The 14,110-nt window shown below is 37.1% G+C and overlaps 1 protein-coding gene across 2 annotated transcripts in view; it reads left to right on the top strand.

Moving 5' to 3' along the window:
* Positions 1–14,110, top strand: part of LOC126184229 (calcium-independent protein kinase C) — a 221,155-nt gene that overhangs the window by 182,056 nt on the left and 24,989 nt on the right. For both annotated transcript variants that reach the window (XM_049926602.1, XM_049926609.1), the window contains exons 12-13: positions 376–564; positions 3,969–4,115. In XM_049926602.1, the coding sequence (XP_049782559.1) occupies positions 376–564; positions 3,969–4,115 (336 nt within the window). The remainder of the gene's footprint in view (positions 1–375; positions 565–3,968; positions 4,116–14,110) is intronic.

Here is a 14,110-nt window from a genome sequence, read left to right as displayed (position 1 = left end):
CCTTCAAATATTTAAAATAGCATTGCATTTCTATTGAAATAAGTACATAAATAAAAAAGAAAGGATTCTCTGATCAAAACAGTTAAACGACAACTCTGAGATTAACTAACAAAAAATTTAGTAGACACATAATATGCACAAAATGCACAAATTATGGATGTTTGAAATAAAACTAGTGATACAAACGGAACATTAGTGAATATTTAAAAGAAGATCAGTGGAAAATACGAATGAGAAACTTAACTGTTTTCTGATTACAAATTTTAAGAGTTCTTTTTTACTTTTTTCAACAAATGATAAATAAATATGAAGAGAAAACAAGTTTAACAATGTAGATGGACAATTTGAACACAATTCTTTTTATATATTTGACAGATTCTGCAGGAACTTGATTATGGACCCAGTGTGGACTGGTGGGCTCTTGGTGTTTTGATGTATGAAATGATGGCGGGGCAGCCACCATTTGAAGCAGATAATGAAGATGATCTTTTTGAGTCAATTCTGCATGATGATGTTTTATATCCCGTGTGGCTCAGCAAAGAAGCAGTTTCGATATTAAAGGGAGTACGTATTAGACATAAGATAAACACCAGTTATAAGTTCATCCTTATATTATTAAGATTATTCCCTTCTCCTTAGTTACAAATTGTTATTTTGCTTGTATTGCAATGTGTTGATTAGGATGCACTTTCATACAAAATTTGACCATTTTAGTACATCATGTATCCTTCTCATATATATTTTAGCAGACAGACAAGTTAATGTACTGATATATTGACTGTGGTGGGGATTTTGCTTTACTTGATTATTTGACTTTATCTTGAGTTGCAGCAGCTGTAACATTCTTACCGAATGAGGTAGGCCAGTGGTTAGCACACTGGTCTCGCATTTGAGAGGATGACTGTTAAAATCCACATCTGTCCATCCTGATTTAGGTTTTTCTTAATTTCCCTAAATCACTTGAGGTAAATGCTGGGCTGGTTCCTTAGAAAGGGCACAGTCACTTTCCTTCTCCATCCTTCCCCAATCTGAGCCTGTGCTCTCTCTCTCTAATGACCTTGTCGTCAATGGGATGTTAAACACTAATCTTCTCCTCCCTCCTACTATAACATTCTTACTTCTTCAGTCTTACGAGTTGAGAGGCCATGAGTCTATAATTTTTGAAGCAATAGTTACTGCTTCCTTCTTGAAATAGTAAAATTGTTTCATATAATCTAATTTTCAGTTAATCTTTGAAATAAAAAAGTCAAGTACAAGAAAAGGCCATTTAGAATATAGAGAAAGATCAGTTTTCCCCCAGTTATCACACAAGTACTGTTAGTCACTCTTTTTTTCAGTATCATATACTTTATTCAGTTAATACTTCTTATTATTTGCACCAGACTACATTCACCTTCCAACAAGGACACACAGACTTGAGTGTAGATTCTTCTGTTGCAGTTTATATAGTGAAAGTGTTCAAGTTGTTGCATATGTCAGTATACATGACCTGTCAAAATTTTAACTGCAGGACAGACAGGTATTAGAAAATCTCAAAGACTGTTGGCAGTGTGATAGAGATTCTGTGAGAAGAAAGGCAGTTGGAATTTGATATTAAGGTAGCTATGATAATGATAAAGGAATAGAAAAAGCTTTGATCTCCTCTTTATTGCAATGATAGTTTGTATAAGAGTAGTTTATTCCATAGACAAATGGCTGAAATGGTTAAGTACTTAAAGACAGATTTAAAGCTGTACACAGTTAGAAATAATATGATGGATGTATTAAATCTTGTAATGCAGTTATGGAATTACAGTACATAGTTAGTATGTAATGAGAGGCGGTGAGGACACCAATGACTCAAGAAACAGATATTCAAAAAATTACACCAATGCATGACTTTGAAATCAATTTAACATACCAGTACTTGTCTTGCATAACAACTTCTCATGTGGAGAAATAATGTTTTACACTTCTTAGAAGCAATTATTAATTATGTGTTTGATCAGACACAGCAGTATCAGTTTAGTTTCTTACATGTAAGCATCAATAAATGTTAAGAGCCCCTTCCAGGCATGATTGTAATATGGGGGAGATGCACCCCAGCACACTATGACAAAATTTAGGAATAATCCTAGCCCTTCTGTTGCTAGGTTGCAAGCACCACCTTGGCACCCTTAGCTGATGTTGAAGTTAGGTTGACAAGCTAATCCAGCATGAGGATTCAAAACTTTATTGTGATATCAGTTTTGCTTCAGGAAACATGTTGTGTGCAATCTTCAGTTTGCAGATAAGATAGAAAGGGGAGAGGGGGGACGGGGGGTAGGGGGCAGGACAGACACGGATGAGAAAAGCTAGAATAGCAACACTGAAACATATAATTTCTCATTCAAATTTAAAGATAATAAAAATATGTAAAGAAAATCTATTTTCTGGGCTTTACTATTTACAAAATCCTTGACAGTGTCATCAATTTCAATTAAACTTAAAGGAGTGCTCAGTTAAACACAAAACTCACAAGTGTTTAGAAACATGTCACTCAAATAAAACAGATTTGCTGTCCATGTTTGTAAGTATAATAAAATAAGTAGTATAGTAGCTCTGAGTACAAATTAACAACTGGGTTAGCGATCAATTATGCGCTCAGCCTCTGGCGTCCCCTGGAGCTGACATACAGATGCAGTGTGCCCCTTGCACAGCCATGTAGGGCTGTCTCTGCCAAAATTTTCACTGTGATTATTAATAAGAGCTTAACTGTGAGCATAGTTGATAATGTAAGACTATTGACATCTTTTCAGAGACTGGAAATTTCTATGACATTCAATTTGCTGCAGATTTATTATGTAGCAATATGTGTCTGATTGCTAGTTGGTATCAACAAAATAAAATGTTAATAAATAAAGAAAAAAATTGTGTTCATGAATTTTGATTCTTTCCCACTTCTACAAGTATTTGATACAATATCAAGTCATTACTGAAATCAGTTACTGATATTAAAGTTACAGTAATATGGCTACAAAGCAACTTAAAATAGAACTGTTAGTGTGAGCTCTTGAAGCAAAGCTTTCAAAAGCTTGTTGCGCACTTTGTACACTAAGCTAAAGTGCAAGCTGGTCAGCTATCTGCAATTTTAATAAACTTCAGTCATTTAGACCACACTTCATTCTGTTGGGGTTGGGGGGGGGGGGGGGGGGGAAGGAGCACTTCTGGCATTTTCATAAATGACTCTGTCCTTTTTGCAAATGAGTATCTTTTGAATAGAACTGGTAACTGTGATAAAAATAAGCATGTCTGAGGCCACAATACACCTGTATTATTCACATGGCGTTTCAACAGCTTTGCTAGTCATTTAAAACAGCGGTGGTATCAAAATTCCTTTAAAAATAACCTTAAGTTGTTTTAGTAGGAGCATTGAACATTGCTTTTACTCAGTAAAATAATTCTTGAATTACAAAACACAGAATTTTTAAATTCTAATTATGGCACATTTATACCATTTAAATCATGCTGTTTATAATTTATGTATACAATTTATTTTTGCAATTTGATTTCTCTTATATCCACTGCACTAATAAAGTGATTGTTAATATTATCTTTAGTCATTTCTAACTTTACTGGCTAGCTCTGTAAGAAGGTAGAACTCATATTCTTAGAAATATTCATTGATTATTTTTTTTCACATTTTACGATCCCTAATTTCCTTCAATGGATTACTGACTCAGTAATGGACGTCATGTGAAAGCTTGCTGGAGTGCCAGATGCTTGATCAATCTGATCTCACAGATTTCAACTATTTCATGCTTGCTTTTGTAGTATTGACATTATACACTCAATGGAATATTCCATCCTGTGTGTTACAATATGCTAAACAGAAGAAAGTGCACAAATGGAGTTGGTTTTATTTACGTCACACACTGTGATATTGCATAAGTCAGTATCATATGTGAGTAGAATGTTTATTTGTAAGTGGACTTTAATTTGTTTCACAGTTCATGACCAAGAATCCTGCCAAACGGTTGGGGTGTGTGGTTGCGCAAGGCACAGAAGCTGCTATTCGCGTTCATCCCTTTTTCCGTGACATGGACTGGGAAGCACTTGAAGCACGGAGAGTGAAGCCACCCTTTAAACCAAAGATAGTGAGTGATATTTTTTAAACTCTTGCATGTCATAATATAACATTCATACTATTACATTTATCTTCATTTTAATTAACGAGCAAAATAATAAATGCAACTTAGGTATTATGTTACACAATTCACTAATTATTGAGAGAAGGAGCAAAGGAAGCTAGTTCATTGTTAGCAATGAAACATTTCCAGTTAGAATCCCATTTGTGTATGTGGTAAAATCCAAATGTTGCTACAAGCAGATTGCAGTAAAGTTCCAACAGATTGAAAAATCCAACAGAACAGCAGATGGGGCTACTGCAGAACACTAATTGGAAATAAACAGTGACCCACATCAGGAACAAATGGAGTGCTTTGTCATTGTTGATGGTTTTCCTGGTGAAAGATTCAATTACAATGCCTATCTGATGTATTCACCAATCACCACATGCTCAAATCATGTTACTGGCATATTCTATTCAAACAGAAGCAATAACACTAGTGAAAGCAGCTACTTGCACTTCTGTTTCTTGGCTAAGGCAAAAATTGAGTCACACCACAGTACTGCTATTATCTTGGTACCATCACATACCAAACATAAGATGTTGCAAGACGGTAGGAAATTACGGAGATTGGACTTGGATAAATTGAAGGAAACAGGGGTTGTTGGAAGTTTTAGAGGGAGTGTTAGGTGACATAGGACTGAAACAGGGGAAAAGTATATCTCAGAAGAAGAGTGGGTATCTTTGAGGGACGGAATAGGGAAGGTAGCAGCAGATCACATAGCTAACAAGACAGAACCTAATAAAAATCCCTGGATAACACAAGAGTTAGTGAATTTAATTAATGAAAGGAGAAAATATAAAATACAGCAAATACAGCAGGTGCAAGGGAATACAGCCATCTAAATAAAAAGTGAGACTGACACAAAGTACAAAACAGCTAGCAGGAATGGCTAGGGGACAAATGCACAGCTAGGGAAATATATATGCTGCCTAAAAGAAAATTAAAGACATATTTGGAACAAGAGAAGCAGCCTTTTTAAGTATATGAAGGGCTACTAAGGAAAGAGAGGAAAGCTAAAATGTGGAAGGAGAATATAGAGGGTCTATATAAGGATAACAGACTTGAGGATTATAGAAAAAGAAGAAGGCAGAGGTGAGGAAGAAGTGGGAGATATAACGCTGTGAGAAGAATTTGGCAGAGCACTATATGAGCTGAGTGGAGAAAAGCCGAACAGATGAATGCCAATCGCTGTCTGATTATGTGGTTGATTGGGTTTGCGAATGATCAGCATTGTTATAATTACTAGCAAAATCCATAGATTCAGACTACAAGAATGGAAATAAACGACTAACAGGAATAACAGGTGAGCATGATTATGCATTATCTTCTCGGTGTATCCAAGAAAGTGAAATTTTGAGAAATTTTTTGGCCAGATCGCTGCTGGTACACTGGTAAGGTCCAGTTGTACAGTCCCCGGTTAGCAGCTGCTTAAGTTCTATTGTGGCAGTAATGCGGAAAACTTGTTTTATGAACATGTAACAACGCCTAAACGGAGAATAATCGTGGGATAACTATACCTGTGATTCTGGCAGGGTTAGTGAAGTTAATCGACGAACAAATTTTGACAATGGCAGGAATAGCTACAGAATTGGTGATGACAAAAATGTTTGTTAGAATGAGGAAGGAGAAGAAACGGGGACATCACACAAATTATGGAAGAACAAGACAATTCCAAATTTATAAAAAAATTTCGTAATACTACTTTTCGATCTCATGCTTAAGAAACTGGTGCGTATGAATGAAATGTGAAACTATTTGGTAACATAAAGCTTTTTGCTTTTAGTGGGCCTAATAGGCATTTGATATTGGTACTTCGTGAATTATATTCTGTTGTGTTATAAAAATGACCATTAGTGCCAAAACAGTTTCATTTACTTGGCATGTGTTACAAAATTGGTGCAATATCAGAAAGGTCTATTTTGTTTTATCTAGGAGAGAGTGACAAAATAGACTTAATCAGATCGAGAAACCACTCCAGTCTTGGATATTATTTGTATTAACAGCTTTTTCAGTATTAGATAACGACATTTCGATTTTTCATGTAGCAAAATGTTTGATGAACTTTGATGAGGTAATAGATTCTTTTGCAGAAACGAAAACACCCCCTGTAAAGCTGTAGCAAGATTAGAGAGAAAAAAAATGCTAGGAGCTAAGGATTGAAGAAATGTTTACTTTCTTGCTTGTCTCTTGTCTTTATTGGTTTTATGTATCCTATATTTAATTTTATGTCACACAAAACAGCAAGTTATTAGCTAATAGGCAATAAAGAGTGCAAATTTTCTGAAGAGTTCTTGTTCTCCTGATTTCAAATAATCCCATTCACTATTAATTGCGAGGTTTTTTGGCAGGCTGTCAAACCGGCTGACTGGGAGCAGGAGAGGCACCACACATTTCAATTTCCACTGTGCTGAATATAGTTTGATGGTATCCATTACAAAATATACACGTTTCAATACCACAGAGTGAAATACAATGACGTGCGATACAAGAATGCTGTCTGGATAGACGTGGCACTGCACTTTGGCGCACTTAAGACCAAACAACATGCCTTACATTTCCTCGAACACATATGTTTTATGTTTCAGACTTTTCAAAAAGATGTGCGCTACAAGATAAACATATTTTTGGAAATTCGATTTTTTTTTAGTATTGACCCGGTTAGCAAATATTGTAGATTCGGGGCCGATGCGCAGAGCAGTCTGAGTTATAGTGGGTAGTCTCCACGTGACCCGTGTTTACATTTAGTGATTTTGCTGTTTCTCCTTCGTTTACCCTCACATCAAATGAAAACAAAACGGATATGTGTGGCCAGGAGCTATCAAGTGAATTAAAATACATTCACATAATTACGGAAGCTAAAATATGTTATTAGTTTCAGTTTTTATTTTATTTCCACCTTTCTGACAGTCAAGCATTAAATGCCTTGCAGAACAGTGAAGTTATTTTTGTCTGTTTGCTAAAGAAATTTGACTTTTATTAACCTTTTCTGCAGAGGCAGTCATTGTATTTGAAACGAAATGTTTAATTCCACAGTAGTTTCTACGGTGTTACTACTAATAGTTTCAACTGTTCACTGCATTTCAAGTGCAGATTTTCATCTTCTAGCACGTATAGTATTATGCCATAATAAAGAACCAAACATGATCTAATACAGCACTGGTGCTCCAAGAAAATTTACATCCCGAAAACCACACTGAAAAGCTGAATATCAGGTCGAGGTCTACTTCATTGGGAATCTGGTCATATGAATGTGCACTTTAAGTATGCATTTTAAAAGTGCACTTTTTAGTATGGTTGACAAAATACCGATACCCTTGGAGTATCCTCTGATGTCTTGTTTCTTTTATGACATAATGCATGATCTTTCAATGTTTTACACGTACATACATACGGGCTTCCTACATCGTGGTAGCTGTGCAAGCGCGGTGTCCCCTGTTATCTGCACTCTCTGGAAATTGCTGAAATGAACCTATTTCTAACAGGTCGCAGGAAAATATTGCAAATGGTGGTTTGAAAAATGTTACTTTCAAAGTAAATATCCTTTTATGTAAGTTGAACTATGTGCAAGAATGTACCATGAACTTCTTAAATCACATAGCGTTTGACTCTCATTTAAAAATCAACTTTGATGACGAGCCATTTAGAAGAATTTCGAACACTGAAGATCAGACATTTATGTCATTATTAAAAATTTTACTGGCACATTTGTGTGATATATCTTAAAGTGTAACACGCGCAAAAAAGATCAACATTATATGCAAAAGTTTATCTTCTCATGCAGTTTATTAACCTTAGAGACCAATACTATATGTAAAGCTTTGCTTTTCATGTAGCAACACTGTGTATATTAAGTAAACTATTAACTTTCCCTGTTTGTGTGTTCGTGCTGCTTAACAGTGATGTTGCTGTTGGCTGACTACATCACGTGTCCTATGTTCTGAATATCCACTATCTCATGCAGTTTATTAACCTTAGAGACCAATACTATATGTAAAGCTTTGCTTTTCTTGTAGCAACACTGTGTATATTAATTTAAACTATTAACTTTCCCTGTTTGTGTGTTTGTGCTGCTTAACAGTGATGTTGCTGTTGGCTGACTACATCACGTGTCCTATGTTCTGAATATCCGCTATCATCGGCTGGCGAGATCACGTGACATGAGCTATGACTGGCTTACAAAAGCATATCGCAAACTTGATTTCAATTATTCGGAAAGTAACATGTGGTGTTTGGTGGAATTCCAATGTATACTTTCGTAATACGAAAATACACAGCATACATATTGCTGCACAACAAAGACATTTCCAAAACGTGTCTTTTTCCCTAAGTTTCATTTTATAAAGTGCCAGGAGATTCAATGCCTGTGTATAAAACCATAACCATTCAAAGGATTGATAAGTTTTGCAGGGAAAATATACTGTCACTTAATGCGGTAAAAGTGTGTTTTCACCTGGGAGAAAGTGTATTTTTAACTGGGAAATCCAGGAATTTTGTTTCCTTGTCAGCATATACACCCTGCTAGTAGATAGGTTTAAGAATAACAAATCTAAGTTTATAGCATTTGTACTTTTAGAGAACACTGTTGACAATGTTGGCTGAACTACAATATTTGAAATTTTTAAATCAGAAAGGTTAAAATACAGGGAGCAAATGGTTATGTACAACTTTTACAGAAACACAGTTATATGAGTGGAAGGACATGGAGGAGAGAGCCCATAGTCAAGAAGGACTGAGACAGGGTTGTAGCCTGTCCCAAGTGATATTCAATATGTACATTCGATATGTTTTGAAGAAAAACAAGGAGAAAATTGGATAGGGTATTAAAGGTCAGGAAGAAGAAATAAAAACTTTGAGGTTTGGCAATTACATTATAGTCCTATCAGACAGCAAAGGACTTGAAAGAGCAGTTGAACAGAATGGACAGAGTCTTAAAAGAGGTTATAAGATGAACACTGATAAAAGTAGAACAAGGGTAATGGAATGTAGTCACATTAAATCAGTTATTGCTAATGGCATTAGATTAGGAAATGAGACACTAAAAGTAGTGGATGAATTTTGATATTTTGGCAGCAAAATAACCTATGGCAGCTGAAGCAGAGAGAATATAAAGTGCAGACTGTCAATAGCAAGAAAAGCATTCCTGAAAAAGAGGAATTTGTTTTGTTAATATGTAATAGGAATTTAAGTGTTACAAATTATTTTCTGGGGCTATTTGTCATGAGTACAAGTATAGCCTTGTATCATAGTGAGACTTGGACAATAAGCATTTCAGACAAGGAAAGAATAAAGACTTTTAAAATGTGGTGCTATAGAAGAATGCTGAAGATTAGATGGATGATCCAATGACCAATGAGGAAGTGCTGAACTGAATTGGGAAAGAAAGGAAACTTATGGCACAACTTGACTAAAAGAAGGGATCAATTTATAGGACACATCCTGAGGCATCAAAGAATTGTCAGTTTTGTAGTGGAAGGAAGTGAGCAGATTAAAAATTGTAGATGGAGACCAAAGAAGCAACTTCAAATGGATGTAGATTGTGATTAGCAGAGATGAAGACAGTTACACAGGATAGATTAGCATAGAGAGCTACACCAAATTAGTCTTCAGACTGAAGGCTATAACAACAACAACAACATTTCCACATTTACTCACCTGAAATCTGGACAGCTAGTACATTCACATGTCCACCAAACTCACACAACAGTTACTCTGGCCCTCCTAAGGAACTTGACAAATCTGAGGACATGTCATCTACTCTAGGGAAGTTGTTTCCACTTTGGTCTTTTAGTGATTTGTCAAATTATTCTCACTGTGTCATATCTTCCACCTCTTCTGCCATAAGAATATGAAGAGTTACTAAGGAAAGAATCAAAAAGCTGAAATGTGGAAGGAATATATAGAGGGTTTGTAAAAAGGATAACAAACTTGAAGATTATAGAAAAAGAAGAGGAATTAGGTTGTAAAGGAAGGAAGTGTGTGAGTTAAAAATTGTAGAGAGAGATCAATGCCAAAAATGTACATGCACAATAAGGAATGAAATTTAAAAATTGACACAAGCAGCAGCCATGTTTCAGTCTTATAGTACAACACCTCATTCTCATCTTTCTCCTCCCATCTTCCTGAGTCACTGTTGTCATAGGTGCGTGACTGCTACTCATATCTCTCAACATGTGGGAACTGTCCACTCACATCCTTTCTACCTACTCCACTTGAGATCTCTATTGAACCCTATTATGTCACATCATCATGAGAGAGAAGTCTCATTATGTGTGTTCTGATGAAAACTGCAACAATGACTGAGCTACAGTAGCCACAATTTTATGTACCTGTTACTCTTCTGTGCTTTCTGTTTATGATGAGTGGTTGCCCATAACAATGCTTTTGTCCATGAAAGATTCTGTGGGGATGTGACATGGTGTGGAAAGTATTTAGTTGGAGCAAAGATGAATGGGGAATCATTGTAGTGACAATACTGAACACAGATGGGGAAATCCATTGATGTAAGTGAATTTGATACAGGATAGTCTTATGGCCCAGCACCTGAGAATGAGCACTTTAGAAACAGCAAAGCTGGAATAGACTGCAGTCTGTGGCAAATGTAATGGCAGAGTACAATGCTGGTGCCGGCACAAGTGCTCCAGTGCACACTGCTCTGAACCCGTTCTTCAACACTGGGCTCCACAGCAGACGATTCCTGCATATTCCAATGTTGAGCCAACAACATTGTCAATTATGATTAATGTGGGCATGCAATCATCAGGACTGGAAATGTGTCACCTGGTCAGTTGAATTACATTTCTTGTTACACTAGGTCGATGGTCATGTCCAAACACACCATCATCCAGGCAAACGGGGCAGGTGCAGAATCATTCACTTGGCTTCTAAGGGACCTGTGGTAATAATAAAAGGCACTACAACAACCATGGATCACATTTATTTATTTAACCTGATCTGATTGGACCAGGGTTGCACACATACAGTCTCTTTTTTACAAAATAGTTACCCAAGAAATAACAATTTGACTATGACAAAGGGTATTAAAATGATTTGTGTCATGGTGACAATTTGTGTAAATAATACTGAACTAATAAAATTTATACTGGCAGTATTTGTGCCCCTGCTGCTACCACTAACAGTGATAATAGTAATAATAATAGTAATGATAGTGGCAGATATAAAAAGGATTTATAGATGTATAAAATAAATGTTTTCTGATATAGTGAGTTTTGGAGAAATGATATTTAAGGAGACTTCACCAGCTAAAAACACTGGTCTAATGAGAAAGATCTGGTTGGAAAGAAGGATGTACAGGGGTAACAAGTGCGCACAGAGACAATGGTAGTCATTATTGTTGCTTCAGTAGATATGTCTAACTATCTTCTGAAGATGGAGTTGTTATTCACTTCTCTAATATACTGTTGGAGGTTTTTCCAGAGTCGAGTTCCTGCTACTGGGGAAGACTTTGAGAAAATGGTTGAAGGATGGAGTGGAACAGAAAGGATTTTGCTCTGATGGGAACAGTTGTTTTTGCCATATTGCTCAGACACAAGTGTTGTGGTTGAGGAGAGATGTGAGGGATAGTGTACATTGTTAAGACAGTAGAGAAGAATGAGGGTATGGATATTTCTGCCCTTGTCTGCTCACAACCAGTACTGCTGTGCATCTGATAGTGAAATATGATCAAAGAGTTGAGCATCACAGATACATTAAACACAGGCATTCATACCTAGTTCCAGGTGCTGTGAGCATTTCTGAGAAAGACCTTGCAGGATAATTATTGATTACAATAATTGGAAGGATAAGTGCTCACCTAAGTATTTTTTCAGGTCAAGAAAGAAGAGTTTTTCATATTTTTGTAAGGTATGAAAGGGTGCTGATACCTTCTCGCACATTGCAGTTACACGCTCAATCCAATTTAGATTTTCACCTGTCATTCTTTTTAGACTCTTTGCTGAGGGACAAAAGTTGAGATTTGTTCTATTCAGTATTAAAGACGTTAGTGATTCTTGATATTTCAGGCTAATGTTCCTAGAATGACCAACCACTACCACTTTGGTTTTGGATGGTTCAAGCTTTAACACTATGTTTATGCCAATTTTGATAGTGCAAACAGATCAGTATTGAGATTCCCGATAGCTATCTTCAGGTTTATTGGTTTTGCAACTGGAAGTCATGAGTGAACATGTGGTATTTACAATAGGACAAAACTGATGACACATCATTGACATACAATGAAAAGAGTATGGGACTTAATACTGATCCCTGGGGGATGCCTCATACTACCTACCTCCACTGTGCAACATGGCGGATGCCTGAGACTACCTGCTTCCATTGTGACTTGGTGGTGCCAACGTGACATATTCCTAGCAAGACATCAGGTATGAGCAAAACCATGGCACTGCACTTGGCCAGAAATCCAAGCTGCTAAGTTTGGCTAGTAAAGTGTCAAAGTTGACAGTGTCAGAGGATTTGCTGAAGTTGAAGAAGCACAATTGTCACCTCTTGTGCATCCATGGCAAGCTTCAGATCAGCTGTTACCTTTACTAAGGTAGATGTTTTGCTGCAATGTTTACTAAAACCTGATTGGTATTTGCCTAGTAAGCTGTATGTAGTTCGGAATTTTGTTATCTGGTTGTGGACTGTATATTCTAAGACATATATCAACATTACTGTGGGCCACATGTATCCCTTGATGCTTGATGTCTTCCTCATTGGCAGTGGTGTCTTTCAGCAAATCATGCTGCTGTGATTTGAGGAGCATTATCGTGAACTCACATTGATGTCTGGCGATCAAATTGACCTGATCTGAACCCAACTGAACACATCTGGAACACTATCGGGTACCAGGTCCCTGCTTACAAACCACTGGCTCATAATTTATGGGAAATGTGTGACCTGTGCATGGACATTTGGTCTCATATACCTTTCAAAATGCACCAAAGATGTGTCAAATTTGTGCAATACAGAATCACTGCTGTATTGCATTCCAGAATCACTGCTATATTTCATTCCAGATGTAGACCAACATGCTACTAAGCAGATGGTGCCCGCCCAATTAGCTGTGCGGTCTAATGCACTGCTTTCCGGGCAGGAAGGCGTGCCAGTCCCCAGCACGAATTCGCCTGGTGGATTAGTGCTGAGGTCCAGTGTGCCGGCCAGTCTGTGGATGGTTTTTGAGGCAGTTTTCCATCTGCCTAGGTGGTTCCCCTTATTCTGCCTCAGTTACACTACATTGGCAATTGCTGCGCAAACACTTTCTCCATGTACGCATACACCATAATTACTCTACCATGCAAACATTTGGGTTGCACTTATCTGGTGTGAGACATTCCCAGAGGGGGTCCACCGGGGGCCGAACCGCACAATAACCCTTGGTTCAGTGTGGGGCAGCGGTGGAGTGAGTGGACTGCTGTAGCCTGTAGTGGGATTGTGTACCACTATGGGCTACGGTGGGGACGAAGCCTCTACGTCATTTCTAGATCCACAGTTCCATACAATACAATGCATAGCAGATGGTCCTAATGTTTTGCTCATCAGAGTATTTGTTCTGGGTAAAGTGAGCAATATTGTGGAGAGTTGACAAGCGAATGTCTTAGAAAGTTCTTGACAGTGACTTTCATATTTTAATACATATAATTCAAAGTTGTTTAGGTTTCCATGTCAACTTGTTGATGCACTGCCTGTTGACTCAGGATCTTTGGGCAACATTTGTTTAACAATTTTATTGACAGCTCACCAGCACAAGTGCCTGGCATTGTCAAATGTTCACCCTCCAGTGCTGCTGGTAGTCTGCCAAGATGGAAAAACATCAGGATAACTGTTAAACAAGCATAGTCCACAGATCCCAAGACAGAAGCCAACAAGAAATTAGTCATACGGCAAATAAAAAATTCAATCTCAAATCATTGTGATGCACATTACTTCAGTATAAGTTACAAAATAATTTTCATGTGAGCTCT

Source organism: Schistocerca cancellata, chromosome 1 (genome assembly GCF_023864275.1).
Source record: "Schistocerca cancellata isolate TAMUIC-IGC-003103 chromosome 1, iqSchCanc2.1, whole genome shotgun sequence".
Lineage (NCBI taxonomy): Eukaryota > Metazoa > Arthropoda > Insecta > Orthoptera > Acrididae > Schistocerca > Schistocerca cancellata.
This window is presented reverse-complemented; position numbering and strand designations above follow the sequence as displayed.